The following is a 20,644-nucleotide window of genomic DNA, read 5'->3' as shown; positions in this document are numbered from 1 at the left end:
TCTAGACGGGAGCTGTTAGTGCCAACATCATTAAAGGATTCTTCAAATTACTTTTTAAATGCCATTTTCCCTCAGGATTTTCACTTATATCTAATTAGACTACTTACTCTATGCCATGTAATCCCTGTTGCCAAAACTGCTAAATGTTTCAATAAGTCGGAGGAGGGCATGAATGGAGCCAGACAGATGTAATGTCACCAGTTAACAATAGAGGTGTGAAGCAGCTGCCTTAATTATGAAGCTTATTAATTCATGGTGTTAAAAAAAACTTGGCGAAAGTTCTGTAAGACACATAACCTTTTCAAAATAGCATCAGTGTGTTTAAAAGTTAAAATGCATGTCTTCAATAAGAAATGTGGAAATAATTATTTGCTCATAATTAATATCTGCATTGAAGTGCCTATAATGAAAAGTTCCGAGGTCAGATATAATTTTAAAAGTAGCTCTGCTTTTAAAAAGTGCGTTTGCATATTTCGGTGCTTTACAGCTGGAATTAAACTGAAGATTCAGATGGAACACGTCTAGGGGAGGGGGACGAAGGCACAGGGGAGAGCTTTTCTAAACACTTTCTGTTAGACCTGTAACAACCTCATCAAACATCCAATTCCATGTTCTTGTATTTTAACATTTACCATGAGGATTATAAATAGTGGATATAATAAGGAGACTGGAATGTAGTCAGTACACGGCTGCTAACATTATTTTTTAGTGTAATAAAAACCCGATGTATCTGAAAGATAAGATTTATATAATTGGATTACTATTTCAGGACAGGAATTTGAAAGAGAAGATTTATATAATTGGATTACCATTTCAGTATAAGATTAATGGAGTGTCTCAACAGAATCTTTGGCTTATTTTACTGTTATTTAAAGGGACTGACATGTAAAATCCTAAGTCAAACACTTTAACTTTTTAGTAATAAATATTAAGTACGTACAATAAACTCAAAGGCGGTGTTCTTACAGCAAACACACAAACATTAGTTGAATCTAATACTTTCTCCCCGAGTTGACTGGACTACTTCAATCAAGATTCTCGTAGCACAGGGTAACAGTCCTCAGGAGTTTGTACTTCAAGGCATAGCAGGTCACCAAATTAAAACAATTCTCTCCCCCAATATTCCTAAAGCAGTTGGAGGCCAAGAGAATGAACAATGCAAGTACGACACAAACCCAATCCTAATCCCGGCGTTCACAGATGTGCAACAGAATGGTCAGCACTCTCACACCAACTACGAGAACAAGTCCATCTTTTAGTTTGTGGTAGTTTTATCATTAATCAATCCAGTTCTAGCTGAACTTACTTATTTTTGACCTGTAAACCCCAAGTTCATTACTTTCATGATCATATGGGGCTTCCTACTAACCATGGGAAAGTCATCCTGTTCAAGAGCCTCCATGTGTAATCTTCATGATTTTAATTTCAGCTCATTGATTCAAAGCATTTCTCTTTCTACAATGAAATTGCCCTAATCATGTCACCTATTTTTCCAAGCAGCTTATTTTGGACCTATTTAAACTTCTTCCAGGCTGTCCTTTTGGCACGGGACCACCAGAAATCTATGTAGCATATCTCCCCCATAAAGAAGGCTAAGATGAAGGGAAATACTATTTGTTTTGTTTTTAGATTGTGTGTGTGTGGCTAATACACATTCTGCTTCTATTCTTAAAAGTATTACGTTAAGCTGATGTCCTCCGTCACAGAAAACATCCAAGTCTCTTCCACAATTTACTATCCTGGAATTATTTTATATTAATGTACACATTAATATATTCATATGCAATACTTGTATGTATAAATATACAAGAAGTTTCTTTTGTATATTTTTTCTATCTCCTGTCTTTACAAGTGTTTCACATCTTGTAGGCATTCAATAAATATTTTAGGGTAAATCAACATTATGTTTGTGAACAGAAACTTTTACGTATGTGATACATACAATCTATGTCTATGGTAGCTGGAACTTAATAAGGACACATGTATGGTAAAAGAAAACCTCTTCAGATATGCGCACTACAGTAGCCCCTTAAGGTATTTCTTCAGACAATTTCACTTCACGTAGCTCCTACTATTTGGCTGAGTTTGTTTCATCTCTCATCAGATAGTTCTTGTTGCCTGCATCCTTTGGTCAAAAAGGTAATACTGTCAATATAGTAGCATCTTGTAAACTACCAGGCAGACCCTGACCACCCACTAACAGAAAGGAAGATAAAAGATAAAATTAAGAAAATTGGTTATTAAGTGGGCCTGATGTATGGAATGTTTACCAACCCCGGCACCTAGAGCTAGCACACACGGAGGGAAAGGGGAGCTGCAGCAAAGCCACTGTCAAAGAAAGCACATGAAGAGATGCTCCGGTGAAACCTTTTCTCTTTATGTTCTAAAGAAAAGGTCTTTTGTAGAAAGTACCATAGGCAAGTCTATCTGTACTTCCAAATAATTTCTAGTTTTAATTTCAGAAAATTAATTTTGTTAGAATTCACTTAAAAGGGGAAATAAATCTCTATAGCTAAGTTTGTGATTCCAAATACATATCTTCCTTCAAAGAAAGGTATAAAAAGACTGTAGCAATGATCAGTTATGAACATACATGATCAAGAGGTAATCACTGAATACTGTTTTAATGTTAATTTGAGAGAAATATGTTTATATATTTCTAAGTGTTTTGTGAACGTGAACCAATTTTTAAAATGTTTTTTCTGTAGTTGTCTTCTAGTTTATCTTCTCTGTGGTAACAATAATCACATTTTAACGTATTCAGAAAATCTAAAAGAAAAATATTAATGAGCATCATTTTCATACTATCATTAACATCTAGAAAACAACAACAAAGCACAGATACAAAATTTAGCCTAAGAAATCATGGGGAAAAAGTACTTCACTGCTAAAATTAAATTTATGAAAATATTACCATGAGTTCAAATCAATAATTAAGAGAAGTTTCAAGTTGTGATATTCTCAGAATAAAAATTACTTAAAATATTTTAAAATGACTTTAAAAGAATGAATGAATGCATCTTACTAGGAGATGTAGTTAGTAAAACTAAAATTTACAAAACTATAACCTGATTGTCTTAAGTACTGTAATAGCATAGGACAATGACAATGGAAACAAGGCTTTGAAATGCCCGTTCTTTGCCCTGTCGTGCTATTATCATGCCATTTCCTAAAGCTCCAGTTCCTTTTCCTTCTTTCAGGATCAGAGAGCCTTAAGACAGGAGTGTGGATGTGGGAAGAGAGACCATTTTGAGGCCATGAGGGTTATTCAAGTCTATGGTGTGATCACACAAAAAAAGATTTACGTTTCCCTTCCCAATTAAGAAGACTGGTTTCGAGCAACATAGTACAATGACTTCACCTATAATTTAGCATTACTTAATAATAGGTATGTGTAACTATTATTCTTTAGCGATAGAGAAGAATCAATAGACAAGAAAAAACAAAACGAACAAAAACTAGGGCATGTGAATCCTTGTCAATGTGCGTCGTGTAGCTCTGATGCCACAGCCTCCTCATTAAACAAGAGTGTCCTTTGCTGTTACACACTTGGTCACCACCACCAAGAAGCTGAAAGTTTTGTAGTTTTAAAATCAGAGCCTGCACACATTACATCACTGTTGCAGTGGCAATTTTCAGGGGTGCACAAAACAACATCTCATAAATGTAATGTTGAGGACTCGTATACAGATTGGCAGGCTATTTATTTTATTATGTTATGCATAGAGAGGTCGATTATTTTAATAAATATATACCATGAGACCAGTGTAACATGCTTTAAGTAAAGCCTTTGTAGTGCGGGCAGAGAGAAAAAAAAAGAAGCTGATAGCTTATGGGCAGACCTCTTGTTTTAAGGAAAGAGATTTTCATAGATAGACTGAAGCATAGGAGGCAATTCATTCCAAGTTTTTAAATTCATTTTTTCTCTTCTTCATCAGGTGCGAATGTTGAGTGCAACAGGCATACGGCTCTCACAAACCTCTTTTTCAAATAATGTACAACATGAAGTACTTTGTGCCTCCATCTTACTGTGCGTGTGTGTGTGTGAGTGTGTGTGTGCATGCAAGGAGAGGCAATGCGTGGGTGCAGTGGCTAAGAACCGGGCGCAGGGGCTAGACTGCACGTTCTTCACCTGCACTCACCCACTCAGCCCACTGCCTTGGAATCAATCCCTACTAATTTGCTAATCTGTAAACGGGACTAATAAAATAATGTTACAAATATCAAACGAGTGGGATGCTGTCGAGGATTAAATGAGATTATAACTGTAAAGTTGTTAGACTATTTATGATAAAGGAAAAATGCTGAGAAGTGTTAAATACTAGTGTTTCCAAGGTGTGCTACTGTTCTTAGGCGCCATGAAGTCAATTCTGACGCAAGCATCCCCGACTACAGACAGCGGAAGGAAACGCTGCTTGGGTGCTGCATCAGCCTCACGATTGTTGTTTGAGCCCATTGGTGCAGCCACTGTGTCCATCCGTCTCACTGACGATTATTTTTGCTTTGCTGACCAACCCTACTGTCCTACAGGGACTGGTCTCTCCTGAGAGGATTACTAATTGCACAATGGTTACACGTTAGGCTGCTAACTACAAAGCCAGCAGTTTGAACCACCAGCTGCTTGTGATGGAAAGATGAGGTTTTCTAGTCCTGTAAAGAGTTAAAGTCTCTGAAACACATGAGCGAGTTCTACCTGTCCTCCAGGATTGCTGCGAAGTGGAATCAACTCACTGGCAGGAAACTGGTTAGTCAGTTTGTTCTCTCTGGAGAACCAACTATGTTTCAAGTACAAAGACAAAGTCATGCCACCCCTATCCTAAGGAACATTCTTGTACTTCTTCCAAGATAGGTTTGTTTGTACTTTCAATATTTTTCTCCAACACTATAATTTAGATGCATCCGTTTTTCTGGAGTCTCCCTTTTCCATCGCCCACCTTTCACATGCATATGAGAGAATTAAAAATACCGGTCAAGTCCACCTTAGTTCTCAAGGTGACATCCTTGCTCTTCAAGACTTTATTATTTAGTTATTTATTATTATTATTAAAATCATTTTATAGGGGGCTCTGACAGCTCTTATCACAATCATTCATCCATCCATGCATCCATGGTGTCAAGCACATCTGTACGTATGTTACCATCATCATTCTCAAAACATTTTCTACTTGAGCCCTTGCATCAGCTCATCCCCGGCTCGCCCCTCCCTCCCTCATTAACCCTTGATAATTCATAAATTATTATTTTTCATGTCTTACACCTATTGCTGTATCCCTTCACCCACTTATCTGTTGTTCAATCCCCTTGGAGGAGGTTATATGTTGATCATTGTGATCGGCTGCCTCTTTCTCCCCACACTTTCCCCTTGCCCCCCTCCTGGTATTGTTATTCTCATTATTGGTTCTGAGGGGTTTATCTATCCTGGATTCCCTTGTTTGGTGAGCTCTTATGTGTACCAGTGTACATGTTAGCCTGATTTGTAAGGTAGAATTGGGGTCATGATGTGGCGGGTGCAGGGAGGGAGGAAGCATTAAAGAACTAGAGGACAGGTGTATGTTTCATTAGTGCTATACTGCACCCTGACTGGCTCATCTCTTCCTTGTGACCCCTCTGTAATGGGATGTCCAATTGTCTACAGATAGCCTTTAGGTCTCCACTACCCCCTGCCCACCCCATTCACATCGATATGATTTTTGTGTTCTGGGTCTTTGATGCCTGAACCCATCAATACCTCGTGACCACACAGGCTGGTGTGCTTCCTCCATGTGGACCTTGTTGCTTCTCAGCTAGATGGCCACTTGTTTATCTTCAAGGCCAAGATCCCAGGCGTAAATCTTTTGATAGCTAGGCACCATCAGCTTTCTGCACCACATTTGCTTATGCACCCACTTTGTCTTCAGCGATCGGGTTGGGAAGGTGAGCCATAGGGAATGCCAGTTTAATAGAACAAAGTGTTCTTGCATTTAGGAAGTACTTGAGTGGAGGCCCAATGTTCATCTGCTACCTTAATACTAAATCTATAAATATATGTACATAGGTCTACTTCCCCATCATCATATATAAATATATTTACATATGTACATGCCTGTATTTAGACCTCTATAAATACCCTTTGTCTCCTAGTTCTTCCCTCTATTTTCTATAAAATGACTCTTTAAAATGACTACTTCTATTCCTTTTACAGAGTAAATAGAAAATATAATACTCATGCATCCATCAACAATACTACAAAGTACAAAGTTCTTGATCCTATGCTGGGTACAAAGTCAACACACTAGTTTCCGAAAGGGGACAATATTGAGAAATTTAAAATCTGTGAATAGGAAGTTGAAACTTGTTGAAAACTCTAAAGGAGTACGAGGGTAGAAAAACAGCTAATAAGGATGTGAACTCCCACAGGATCAGAGATTTTAGGAGAGAAGTACCTTAATTACAGAAAAGGTGCTACACTTTTGCTTTTGGCCAGGAAGAGCTGGGCACTCAGCATTCCTGAGGGAGGGAGCTACATTCTACTCTCAGCCCAAGTCTGTTGAGACTGATTTCACCTGGGTGCATTTTAAATACAAAGGAAATGGATAGGAAAATAAACGTGCTTCATTAGGTGCTTCAGGTAGGTATCTTTTCACATTAACCCTTTGAGGGTTCTTATCTTATTATCCCCATTTAAGGTCCAGAAATTATAGACTAGGCCTAATAATGATGCCATAATGCTCCTAGGGTTTCTCAACAATTGGTTCACGATTTTCTTCCATTTCATGCTGACAAGTTGTTAATAAAAAAAGAGAAACCAACTGCAAGTGACCTATGATGTTAACAGCTGTGAAAGAACTCATCCTCCAAAGGAGTAAACATTTTTCTCCCACTGGGAAATATAGGACTTATATTTTATATATTGCCTAGGGTACCAACAAAGTTTTCTCATAAATTATTACACTCATTCTAAACCAAAAAAAAAAAAAGAAGAAAAGAAAGTCATAAATATGAGGCAGCTTAAAAAGTTTGTGAAATATGATATTAAAAGAAGGTGCAATTTTTTTAAGTTCCCAAGTATATAGTATACAAAAATGAAGGTAAAATAATCTTACTAGTAATTTTACCTTAAATATTAAATTTAGTTACTAGCTTCCTCATAAGAGGGCAAAATTAAAGACAGGATAGATTTTACAGTCTGATACACCTGTTTCTTTTGTGGGGGTGGGGAGGGTTAGTTAGGGATAAATTAGTGTCGAGGGGTGAAGCTACCTTAAAACATCTTTATGAGCACAAAGCGCTAAGAAAACCTTTTATCCGAACCGTTACATAGAGAATTTTCAGTGACATCATGGGAAAGTATAAACCTTTCACAACAGAAGATTAAGAAAAGCTTTGAAGAGTAATTCAGAAAGGGTATTGTGAGTGATTACAGGGCAATCATTTGCTGTGCCAAAGACAGCACAATCTATACCTGCATCAGTATTACTAGCAGCCTGTTTTACCTCAAGAGGGTCCAGGTTTGAGGGACACAGAAGGTGCATGGAGCCCACAATATGTGTTGCATGTTAGTGCCCATGTTTGACCGAGGAACGACTTGATACAGAGTTTCTGACCAGTATCAAGAACTAGATGGTAACAATTTACGACTCCAAGGTATACAAAGTATAAACAGGACATCTTTATATTAAAAAACAACACAGCAACATCAGAATACTCACACTCAGAATGGACAGCAATTCTTCAACACTGCTTTCGGGTTTCAAACGCTCCTTGAACATTCTGACTGTTTGGTACTTCAAATAGTAATAGGAGGCAATTCGGCCGCATGTCAGAGGTTCAATGCTCCGATTGTCCTATTTCAAAAGAAAGATAAGAGAGAAAGAAACAAACCATAAATAACACAGAGGTACTTAAATTAATGAGGTACTTAAATTAATCCATACTGTAGGTTGTTACTGAAACACTTTTGTTAATGTGTGGTTCTCAGCAGAGGTAAAAGCCCTACTGTACAAAGGGTCCAATCATCTATGGTGAGTCTTACCTCTCCAATCTCAACGCAGTAGGAATGCTCCAGTGCGACCAGGGACTTTTCAACGAGGTGGGACAGAAACTTGTTCACAGAATCATGGCTCACATCCCCCAAGTTGTAGTAGCTGGGAAATAAGCAAAGTCATGATCTGTTTTAAGATACTCTCTATTAAAGATACCGCCTCAGTTTCATGTTGTGCTTTTCCGATGTTCAAAACCATTGCATTACATAGTAGCAAATCAAAGAAGTAATTGCCACCCCCCACTTTACATATCGAAAGCTCCATACTAAGGTAAGTTCACACTGATTGACAATATTAATCCAAGGGTAAGTTAAAAAGTACTGCAGCTGGGTGTCAGTTCTCTCACTCTCGCCCGTGTGCATGCACACATTTATTCCAAATGAAATGCATTTAAACATGTAGCTGCAATCAGTGGATAGATGTGGACTAGTTCTCTCAGTAATACCTTTGTCTTATTCGCCTTAGAGTACTTAAAAAAACAAAAACAAAAAAGGGTACAAAGTCCAATGGTGGCGGAGGGATCTGGTCAGAGGAAAACTGAAGGCAGAGAGGTCAGCTCAGAGGCGGCTAGCTCACTAAACCCCGTGCCATCAAGTCATTTCTGACTCACAGTGACCCCATGGCACAGGGAAGAGCTGCCCCTGCGGGTTTCCATGATTGTAACTTCTTACGGGAGCAGAGAGCCTCCTCTTTCTCTCACGGAGTGGCTGATGGTTTCAAACAGCTCACCTTGTGATTAGTGGCCTAGTGTTGAACTCCCTATGCCACCAGGGGTCCTTGAAAGGTTACAGTGACTGTTTTTTGGAACTCCACAGGAATAATCTTGATAGATCTCTCAATGGACCCAGGACAATCATAAGGGTTTATTAGGAACACGCTTTAAGAAAATGGAAAATGCAACGAGGAGAAAAGGCCAGGGAGGTTGCCATGAGGAATTTTTTTTTTAATCATGGCAACACACCTACTCATTCTGTGAGGGCAGCAAGGGCTGTCTTCTGAGAGTTTCACCGGGGTACCTTACACCCATCACCCTAAGCTCAGATAGCTCTCCATTCAGAATTTGTTTTTCCCTCCAAACTCAAACAGCAATGGAAATAGTATGATTGATTGGAGTGACCTGAGGCTGCGCACAGGACAGTTTTAACTGGTGCAAAGTGAAGGGCTCAAGGTGGAGACGCCGCCTTCACTGTGTGCAGACCTACCGCTTACACTCGAATATAAGTCGACCCGAGCATAAACCGAGGTGCCCAGTTATTACCTGGGAAACCAGAAACACTGATTGACTTGAGTATAAGCTGAGGGTGGGAAAAGCAGGATGTGAACAAACATTCAAAGCCCTAGTGTCAGCGGGGCTTCGAGAGAACAGCGGAGGAACGACAATCACCCTCGAGATGTTACACCTCGCTGGGGTACCACTGACCCGTGTATATACAGTAGGTGGAGGCTGTGTTGAGAAACAATAGCTTTACATATTTTGATATTTTAAAAATTTTAAGACTTTGCAGCAACCTTTTTAGATCTACCCTCCTGTATTAAAAATATGTAACTGATTATCAAAAAAATTCCTGCATCCATTTAAGAAAATATTAACATTAGTGTTAAAACATTAATATACAGTAGTTAAATACACACATCGATGGCAAATTAAAATTAAACACCAAATCTCCAAATTCTTTTTATAGACCAAAACTTCATTATAAATATATGACCTATCCCCTGTAACTATGAAAAGCTCAAAGTACTATTTCTGATTTGGAAGGTAGAAGAATTGTTCAAAGAACGTTCAGTCAATTGTTTACCTCAACCTAAAGGAATAAATGCCATCCCAGTGACAGATAGGAACACTGTCAGGCTTAAAAAGAAAAAAAAAACCAATCAAGTCTCCATATGCAAAAAGCACAAGGGTCTAGCTCTGTATGCTTCCTAAGTAAAACAGCAGGACCATGCAGGCTCATTTGAATGCTACTCCAAGAAACGGAGGGGTTCGGGGGAAATCCTTGTCATCACTAGGACTCGGGGCCTGCGAACATGCCCAAGGACAGGGGACTGCACGCATAGCCAACCCTGCTCTCTGATTCCTAATGGGCGAGCCCTCTGCACCGGCCCATCATGGAGAACTGATAACCCCTTCTTCTCCTCCTCCCTCCACATAAAGAAACAGAAATGGAAAACAGCCTCAGACAGAAATGGAAAACATCTCATCACTGAAAATCCTGCATGTGCACAGAATAGGGAAAGAGCTTCACAGCTGAGGAAAAACATATATGCAGGCAAAGGCAAGGTATCCCTAAGGAATACCAAGGTCTGAGGTGGTAGGGGCATACATTGTCAACGCTGGACATTTTTATCCCTTTCCCATTCTTTAAAGGGTAAGATTTGAGTCAGTAAACTAAAAAAATATTTCAAAATGCAGAAAGTAGGTCCTTCAATCACATCAGTATGTATTTTCATTAAGAGAAATTAATAAAAAAGCGGTTAGCTACACCCATATATGAGACTGTGAGTAAAGATTAATTTTACTGGAATGATGTAGGAAAATAATCACAAAGCATAATTGTATGCTATGGATTTTCATTTTCATAGAAAAGTCAGAGAAAGTAATGCCTTTCCTGGAAAAGCATTTGTCATGAACAGTTATAAATAAAGCAGTGTTTACCGATGGGCAGGTAAGAAAGTCCTAGAGCTAGATCTGAGCTCACTGAAGCAAACGCACACACTGAAGAGTAACCCAGTGTCACAAGGGAAACGGGCACTGGAAAGCTCAGCAATCGCAACCCTCCTCAGCACCTATGTCCTTTGACTGAAAAGGGATATTCAGTTGGAACAATGTCTTCTGCTTTAGAAGCGATCATAACACTTTGGGACATGCACAGCCTCATAAAAGATACAGGCTTCCCCTAAGCCATTGCTTCCATCTTCTTGCCTCCCTTCCAAGAAATGAAATTCATCAGCCAAATTTTCGGCAGCATGTTTCCTTTGAATTGTACATTTTTTTGGATTGCTAAGCCTGTAAGTTTTCCAACAAGAGTTTCAGCTGTCTGGACCAATATAAGGCTGATTAAGTTATTTTAAATGGAAAACACTAGTGAAAATATGCCTGGAACATTGTACACCGAACTCATTGCCAACTACAACTCTGGCTCTTAGTAACCTTGTAAGATGCAATCCAGAGGCCCCACAGGATTCCGAAGGCTATGAATTTGTGTTCCATGAAGGTAGAGGGGCACATCTTTCAGGAGAGCTGCTGCTGGGTTTGAGCCCCTGACCTTGCCGTTAGTAGCAGAGTACCTATGCACGAAGCACTAAGGCTTCTTGGGATGTTGTGTAAGTAGTGTCATTTGTAAAACAAGAATCAAATTACTCCTGATGCAATTAAAATGGCAGAAGGAAGATATCTAGAAAATAGGTTACGGAGAGATGCAAAAAGTTAAAGTTCATTTTTAACCTACATATATATATTAGGTCACTTAAAAAAAATCCCCTGGGGCTGTTGATTGCCACAATCCATAAGCCTACAAATCTAACCGGAATGCCAACTTTGTCCTTTGCTTTACTGAATAAATGCTTAAAACCACCCATGATCAAAAATTCCCTCAAAAAGTATGTTGTTTTTTGTATGTACTTTCTTCAACATTTGTGTATTACAAAGATACACTTTGATAGGCTAATAATGAGCCCTGGTAGAGTTGAATAAACATTGGTCTGCTAACTGAAAGGTTGGAGGTTCAAATCCACCAGCCACTACAGGAGAAAAATGAGGTTGTCTGTTCCCGTAAAGATGTACAAAGCCTTGAGAACCCCATACACGGTCATATGAGTCAGAATCAACTTGAACGGCAGTGTATGCTTTGTTTTGTCTTTTTTCAATGCACCCTTTACCAAGTTTCTTTCTTTGAGATTAATAAACAAGGAGTGAAACAGAAAATTAATGAAAATCTTAAGTCTCTGAGACTATAACAAACGATCTGAATAAAACAAGCAACTTAACTTGCTAAAAGTTATATTTCTCTGAGCAGAAGAATGTAAAAATCCTTGCTAATTATTCTTAATATAGTTTTCTTTTTCAAACGTGCTCATCAGTATTCTTATTTGACTTGCATAGAAGTTTTTCTATTTGATTCAAATAATTACATTAATATTTAATTTGTTAAATATTAAAAATTTTAAGCTTATAATACCTTGGAACAATCTGGAATACTTTCAAAAACTCTCACAGTTGTTAGATTCTATCAATTATTCTGCATTTAAAAATTAAAGCTTAAAAATAGAGAATGTAGGTTAATATATCATATTTAAGAATATCATAGTAAGATCTCAAGCCATTAAGATTTATCTCTATGTAGCTAAAAAAATACTAAAAGGCATGTATTATTTTATTAGCAAATTAACCCCATCGATATATGCCAAGTATTATTCTTGATCAAATGTTTGGACTATTGTTCCAAGGTCACTTAAAACATTTTCAAACCCATATAAAAGACAGTTATGGGTAAGCCTTATATCTATAATATATATAATTTTCTAGAAACAGTAGAACAAAAAATGTAAATGCAATTATCTTTTAGGTCACATATAATTGTGAGAGATATGTACTCCCAGAATTTTTCTGTGAATAAAAGATAGAATTTAGACGTATGATTTTTATTATTAACATAACATGGTCTGTTATTATTAACATAATATGGTCTATTAGTAACATAATATAGATTTTGGTCACAGTGCAATTTCTAGTCTAAACAAATATAAGCATTTAGTTTATAAGATTACATATCATTAATTTCAATAATCGCTTTAGTAACTTAAAAAGCATGCGAGAGCTAAGGATAAAGGTCTGTTTGGGGGTTGTACTCTCCACGGTACAACATTTATAATTTACTGCTTATTTTAAATAGACATAGTACACACTGTTTAATTAGAGATAGAGGACACAATGTAGTTTCACGTTCACGGCATTGAATCATTAAGTCATTACCTTCTTTTTGCCATAAACAGACAGCCTATCTTTTTGTCAGCATGCTATTTCATTTATTTCACAGTGAAACCGAGTTTCACAATAATTGACATGTCAGAAACTCTAATTTATGAGGCTGAGCGCTGTAAGATCTCTCTCTATTGGACTCAACCAGCACACAGGCAGGGTTGAATATTCACAATGCTGTTAACAGGTGCTGAGTTGTTTAATGATCCTAATAGCCAGAAGCGTACTGAGAAAGCCAGCGGGATCACAATTACAGGCTGTGTGAACACAACAATTACTAGTCCCCTGAGAGGTGTGAAAGTCAAAGGCAGGTTGATACTGACAGCATCTAACACATGGGCTAGAGAAGCTCACTTCCATGAGCAGTCCAATGGGGAAACAAGCCTTTCCCGATCATAAAAATTCAAAAAGTTCATAAAATTTAAACAATCAAATACTGGTACAACTTTAACAATGATCCTTAAGAGATCTTTCTTTATCAGAGGACAAATCAGACTACCACACATGCATCCTCAAGTCTCATGTATGGTACTCTCTCTTTTCCAATCTTCAGAAGGATGAAATGTCACTCGTTGAGAACACCATAGATTTTTTAATCATCATGTACAACATAGAAAGTTACACTGAACAGTTGGATTTCATGCGAATAACAGTCATTTCCTGTTTGGTTTATGTAAACCTGGCCCAGAGAGCTCGCTGGGAAATTTTTCATCAGTCTTGAAATGCTGCTGCTATAACTGTCAGTGCTGGGAGGTCATTTGTTACAGCACCATGTTTTTTTATGTTCAGATTATGCAGCAGTAATAATAACACAAATAATGAAAGTGCTTTCAGGGACAGCTGAAACTACCACAACATTTTTGTCACAGAAATATTTAAAAGCTTTCTCAGGGGAAAACACGAGAATACAACTGAACACACGAGTTGAATCCAGAATTCAATTTGGAATATATTTACCAAAGCACCAGTCCATGTGCTCATATACATTTGAGCAAGCTAATGTATGTATGTATGTGTCTACATATATATTTCTATATATAAAAATACAAATCTTTCTATGCAAATAAACATATACAGCTATAAATGTATACATACAGAGAGTTTTTCAGAAACATGGGGGTGGAATGGGTTTTGTGGAAAAGGGTGCTTTACAGAAGTGTGAGTAAATGAAGGAGGTGGGAGGATATCTGTCTGTAAACCACATTAAAGAACACGGTTATTCAAATTCCCTAGTCTATGCAATACCTTATTATCTCCTTGACATAGCATTTGCTTTGTTTTGAGAGATATGTTAAAGTGGTCTAACATAACTACAACAGATTTTATTGGATTTCTTTTTTTGTGCTGAAGGTTTTGATGTCATCCTTTTAATTGGAAAAATCTGCAACCTCTACTATAACATCTTAGTGAATGTGGTTGCTAGCAATACGAATCATTCCTTTTTGCTCCAGTCGGTCCTCTCCCTCCTTGTAAGGAGCCATAGTGGACCGTAGGATAAGTATCAGGCTGTGAAGGAAAGAAAGGGTCAGTGGCTGAAGCCACGGCTGCTCCAAATGCAGGAATCCAGGGCGGACGATCCCCTAGGACCAGCGTGAGAGTGGCGATACCTGGAGGGTGGAGGGAAGGTGACGGAGAAAGGGGGAACCGATTACAAGGATCTACATATAACCATCTCCCTGGGGGACAACAGAAAAGTGGGTGAAGGGAGACGTCAGACAGTGTAAGATATGACAAAATAATAATAATTTATAAATTATCAAGGGTTGAGGAGGGAAGGGGAGCGGGGAGGGAGGAGAAAAAATGAGGAGCTGATATTAAGGGCTCAAGTAGAAAGAAAATTTTTTTTTTTTGGTAGTCAATAAAGTTTATTCAAAACCGAAAGAAAATGTTTTAAGAACGATGAGGGCAACAAATGTACAAATGTGCTTGACACAATGGATGGATGTCTGGATTGTGATAAGAATTGTAGGAATCCCAATAAAATGATTACAAAAACAAAGATGGAAAGCCTTGGCAAGCCTAGGGCGCAGCCCGGCTTTGTCCTGTAGGCTAGCAATGAGTGGCAATTGACCCGATGCAGAGGATTTGATTTGAATTTAATCCTTCTTTCGGTGCAGCATTTGGTTTTGTTAGATTTTAATTCTGTAGCTATTGCTTTCTGTTTATTAATTTCTGCAGCATATTTTTCAATCCTTACTTTTCAAATTTCTTAAGTTCTTTAATGTAAGATGCTACTTGCTCTAGATTTTTAAAAACTCTGACAACTTATAACATTTCCTATTAAGTTGAACTGATTTATGACGTAAGGAGATCCTGGCATTCTTTTAAAATTCTCGCACTGCTTCCTCTCATTTCATGTTGAGCCAAAGTGCGTTCTGTAAGGTTCCACCTGATGGGTACCACCCTCTGTGCCCAACTTTCTTAGACTTGACCCTTGCTGCTCACCCCCTAATTTATTTCATCCCAGCTGCACAATCTTCTTGTCATTCACTGAACACCAGATATATCAGTTCATTCCCTCAGTCTGAAAAAATCATCCGGTATTCATGCCCTCAGTGTTCTCACCTCCTTCCAAACTGTGCTCAGCTGTCAGCACATTAATGGGTCCCACTCTAACTCCTTATTTAATATTGTACCCCCTTTATTTTCACTCACTGGCTCTCCCAAGTTCTCTAATTTGTACATATACATTTTGAACAAAACATTTATCTCCTTCTGACAAACTTGTAAATTTAGTCTCTGCTATGAGAATGTACGTTTCACCGAGCAGAGGTTTTGGTGTGATTAGTTTACTAATTTAATTCAACTTCTTCTGTACAGACCATATAGTTAAGCCCTCAATATATGTTTACAGAAGCAAGTGAAACAACATTTAAATGCTTAAACCTTACCAATTTAGGACACTGTATCCTTCTTTATGCTGGAGATCCTTAGTTGGGTTTCTACTACCCTCCAATAGAACTTAGTACAGTGGGTAATCTTATCTTGTTATTTAAAACTTTTATTACCCTATCTGTTCTAGACTTTAGGGAGTGCTGGTCATTCTTCTGCATAAGCACTGATTGTTAATCACGAGGCTGGTGGTTCAAATTCACCCGGCACACACCTCTGAAGAAAGATTAGGCTACCTATAACGATTTACAGTTTCAGAAACCCAATACGGGAGATTATGGGATAATTAACTTACATGGGCTTAGGCACAGGCTTCTACTTAACATTCATCATAACAGTGTCAAGTCTTAACCTAGTTAAGTGTCTTAAAGTATGTCTGGGTGGCTCCTAAAGGAATCAGCATACCTGGCACATTTGACTGAGAGTGGCCTAGCTACCAGCCTCTGAACATCAGCTGAGGCTGCCCTCAGTCAGTATGTGACGGGACATTAAAGGCTGCTCTAGTGTGGTCAGAAATAAGGCTGGGGAGGGCACGGCAGGAAGGAAAATGGTGATAGCAAAGAGACAAATAGTTCACACACAGATGGAATGGGTCCATGTCTCTTTTGTGGTGGTAAGGTCCCTACTCCTCCACTGTGGGGGCACAGGGTGTGCGTGCGTGTGCGCGCAGAAAAAGACGCAGCCACAACTACTTAAGATTCCTAACCCAATTCATCAAAATCACTCATTGAGATTCAATAAGCCCTATAGACTCCCAGAGTCTCCTCTCAGGAAAAGGTAGCCATTAGACTAAGTGAGGCAATGCACACTAAGGAATCCTAGACCATGGCGCTGACAACCGAGATCTGCTCCCATCAAGATTGTCACTGCCGCTGAGCTGATTCCGAGTCAGCAAACACGTAGGACCAGGACGGAGAAGAGCTGCCCAGCAGGTTTTCCAGGGCTGAAGAATCTAAGGAGGCAGACTGCTCCATATTCCTCCTAGAGAATGGCTAGTGAGTTCAAAACTGCTGACCCTGGGGTAACAGCCAAGTATTTACCCACTGTGACACCAAGACTCTTTCCCATAAAGATTGCAGCCTCGGAAACCCTGAGAGGCAGATACACTGTCTTGCAGTGTGGTTCAAGTCAGAATCAACACAATAGGCCACAAAAACACTGCCATGTTAGGAAGCATGTCCAAGCTGTCAAAATTCTACAAGTTTCCAGGATCCTAGGTTGAATAAAATTTCATTAATTTATAACCCAAGTACATCTCCTCTTTTGTCTACTGCGCTAAATTTCCCCAAGTTTCTTATTCAGCTCCTGTTTATTACAACTGCATTGGAATTTTCTCACCCTAAGATTCTTCATGGTCTCTAACTGGAGGCAAGGGGGAGAAGCCTACTCGTTTTCCTCAGTGGTGTCTTCTTAACTGTGCTTTTGCCTCATCTCTCTCAGGGTTAAAAAAATGTAACCAACAATTTCCTAGTGATCATTGTGTCTCCGTTTCTAACATGAAGATGTAAAATTACGGCACATATCTATAGTGATCACCATTTACGTGCCAATGTGAAGGAAGGAGGGAATAGAGGAAGGGAAGTGCGAGTGAGGAAGTGAAGGGCAGGGGAAATGAAGGAATGCATTATGAATTGTAAGAGTGAGGTTTTCCAGTCCTGGCTTTAAAACAAAGTAGTGAAATAGTTATGAGATCTAAGACAAGTCACTTTAGGTTTCCTAGCCCCCACTCTTCAATATTAAGCAGTAAGATTTAACCTATTGTTTATAGAGACCATCAAACGTTCATACAGAGTCCATATAAAGGCCCCACTAGAAGACTGCATGATTCTAATCCTTCAACTGTGTGCAAATAATGAGGATTTGAGCAGCGATTTTATTGATAACTTGAGCACATTCCAAAAGGGATTTTGTCCCTAATTCAAAGCTTCTCAGCAATTATAAATCTTATCAAATCCCCAACATAGTCTCAAATTCTCATCTAAGCAAGTGGAAATCTAGGATGGAAAAAGGTCTTTACGGTACTAACAGGTAAGATTTAGCAGTAATAACATTTTCACCATGATCCTTCTCTTTAATAGCTTACATTAGTTTACTATTTCCTTTACTTTTATAGGACTGTCCCTTAACTTTGGTTCCTCATTTTATCCCCACCATACCTATTTAACTCCTTATCATTATCCAGTCTATTAAAGAACATATGAACTGGTTTTCCTGCTGTAAATATTTTCCCATTTCAACTCATTACCATACCGATATGCTGAAATGAAATTAAACCAAACCAAACCCAATTTGGCCATGCTAATTTGCATTTAAAAACCTCTCGTGGCTCAGCACGGCCTACGGGACTGGATGCGAACTCATCGGCACAGCAAGCAGGCCCTCTCATTCCCGCCGTGGCCTGCTTTCAGGTTGCAATCGTCCTATCCCTGCACTGCTGAAGGTCCGGCTACAACAAACAGTGCGGCATTCTCCAGACACCGAGGGCCATCTCAAGCCCCGAAGGTCGATGCACTTCCAGTATTTTTCTGCTCAACGTGCTGTCAACCTTTTCTACTCTTGTCCCTCTCTGACTCAAGCATCACCTCTTCTGTGAAGCCTTCTTGCTCACACGCTTTTATGCAGTTTTATTAGAGCTCTTAGGATGTGCGTTGTAATGATTTGTACATCTCTCTTTGTTCAACTTTTAAAAGATCAGCCCTTGAAGACAGGGACTGATACACTCATCTTTATGCCTCTGCGTGGTATAATGCCTGAGAAGCAGTAGATCTGAATGAAGATCTAAGCTATTCAGACTGGAATGAAAGACACTGCACCACTCAGCAATTTTGTTTCCTATTGCAGTGCTCTTATTAACCCATACAGAGGATTCCTGGGTTCTTCTCACTTCAACTTCACTAACCTCACACCTCTTGGAACTCCTGCACTGTAGTCACCCACTACCACGGAGCTGAGCCCTTTCTTTACTAACTTGTGATGTTATGTCTTCCCAGTAGCAAAGCAAGCTCCTTGAAGATATCATAAAATAATAAAAATCGACTAAGATCGAAACACATAAAAGTACTCACTATATTGTGATCATATTGAAGACATCATCTGACTTCCTGGGAAAATTTATCTACCTAAAGTGTGCCAAGTTTTAACTTTATTTGTATGCATCTTAATTAAGAATCTAATTACTTTGATACATTCCCCCCTCCCCGCCCTGAGCAAAATAACAAAACCCACTGCCATCAAGTTAATTCCAATTCACAGTGATCATACAGGGCAATGCAGAACAGCCCCGTTTTGTGTTTAAATGAGGCTATAAAACGTTAAAAGTAGAAGCCTCATCTTTTTTCCTGAGAAGTAGCTGGTGAGTAGCTGCCCTTCAGAGAAGCCTTCTATTTACCTGGGGTTCATGACAAGACGTCGGAAAAAGTATGTCCAGGTGATGTAATCCATTGCATCCTGCTTAGAGGTTATTGTGCCTCCGGCAATCTCGGCATTCAAATGGTCAGCGAGCACTTCTAGTAAGCTAGGCAGTGAATGAAATATAGAAAATACAACCATTAATTAAATACATCAACTATATCAGCACATAGCCCAAATCTAGATTTTACGTTCTCAGATGCAAAACAATTCTGTATATTCTACCCAAATTGTTTTAGTGAGAATTTAAGAGACTTTAAGTCACTTAATATTATGAACTCAAAACACTATCTTATTAACCAGTACCTATATATTTATGTTCTTACATTCTTAAAAATGTGTTATAGCTTTTACTGAAACTTGCATAAAAAGTAGGCTGTTCAGAAAGAAATGAACAAAACCTAGAATATGTGAAATTCCTATTTTTCCAGAATAAGTTAACACTAGTATTTGTTGAAAGCAACTACTTGTTAGCTATCATATGGTAGGTACTCAATTTTGTTTTTGTTTCTCTCAATTCAAAACTCATTGCTATCAAGTCTCTTCTGACTCATAGTGACTCCGTAGGACAGCGCGGCACTGTCCCTGTGGGTTTCTGAGGCTGAAGATCTTTCTGGGAGCAGAAAGCCTATCTTTCTGCTGTGGAGCAGCTGGCGGTTTCAAACTGCTGACTGTGTAGTCAGCAAGCAGCCCTACGGGCAACTCATTTCCCAGCGCCAGCTCCTCTGTTGTTTCTGTGTGCGGATGAATTGATTTCAACCAGTAGCTTAGCTGCTGTGCCACCAGGGCTCCTGAGATACTCAACAGCTATTGGTGGCACTGTCTTGCTATAAATTACTTTGGGAAGTGAATCAATGAGTTAAAAAAACAGCACAGATGACAGAGAGAGAAGAGGCAATTTTTAGTATCAAATGCTGAGAGCCAGAAGGAGTCGGGTAAGCTTAGGCAACAGAAAAGAGATCGTGGTTAGCAGGAGGAAAGCTCACTTATGGGGTAGCAAATGCCTGGATGATACAGTCAACTTACAGTGGCTTGACCTCACCCATTAGCTCTGTGGAAGGCCTGTCTGCATAAAGATTGCAGCCAACAAAATCCTAAGAAGCAATTGTAATATGTAACATGTGAGGTCACCATGAGTTGGAACTGACTTGAAATCAATGTTCTGTTTTGCTCTTCTCTTGAGGAAACACATAGTAAGTAACACTGATGCAGAAGAGAGGAAAATCGGCAAGGGGGGTAATGGGAAAGAGGAAGTCCACCAAAAGCGTCACAGGGCTTGGAAACAAGGAATTCTTTTCATTCATCCAGTGCTATTAAGTGCCCATTGCACAGATGATGTGATTTT

The 20,644-nt window shown here is 38.9% G+C and overlaps 1 protein-coding gene across 4 annotated transcripts in view; it reads right to left on the bottom strand.

Annotated features, from left to right (window-relative positions):
* The window catches only part of ASCC3 (activating signal cointegrator 1 complex subunit 3), a 344,981-nt gene that overhangs the window by 71,957 nt on the left and 252,380 nt on the right, over positions 1-20,644 (bottom strand). For all 4 annotated transcript variants that reach the window (XM_075554730.1, XM_075554729.1, XM_075554728.1 and 1 more), the window contains exons 34-36: positions 19,280-19,405; positions 8,012-8,123; positions 7,689-7,823 (exon numbers count right to left, since the gene is read on the bottom strand). In XM_075554730.1, the coding sequence (XP_075410845.1) occupies positions 7,689-7,823; positions 8,012-8,123; positions 19,280-19,405 (373 nt within the window). The remainder of the gene's footprint in view (positions 1-7,688; positions 7,824-8,011; positions 8,124-19,279; positions 19,406-20,644) is intronic.

Source organism: Tenrec ecaudatus, chromosome 7, assembly GCF_050624435.1.
Source record: "Tenrec ecaudatus isolate mTenEca1 chromosome 7, mTenEca1.hap1, whole genome shotgun sequence".
Taxonomy (NCBI): Eukaryota; Metazoa; Chordata; class Mammalia; order Afrosoricida; family Tenrecidae; genus Tenrec; species Tenrec ecaudatus.
The sequence above is the reverse complement of the archived record's forward strand: the minus strand, read 5'-3'. Positions and strand labels throughout refer to the sequence as shown.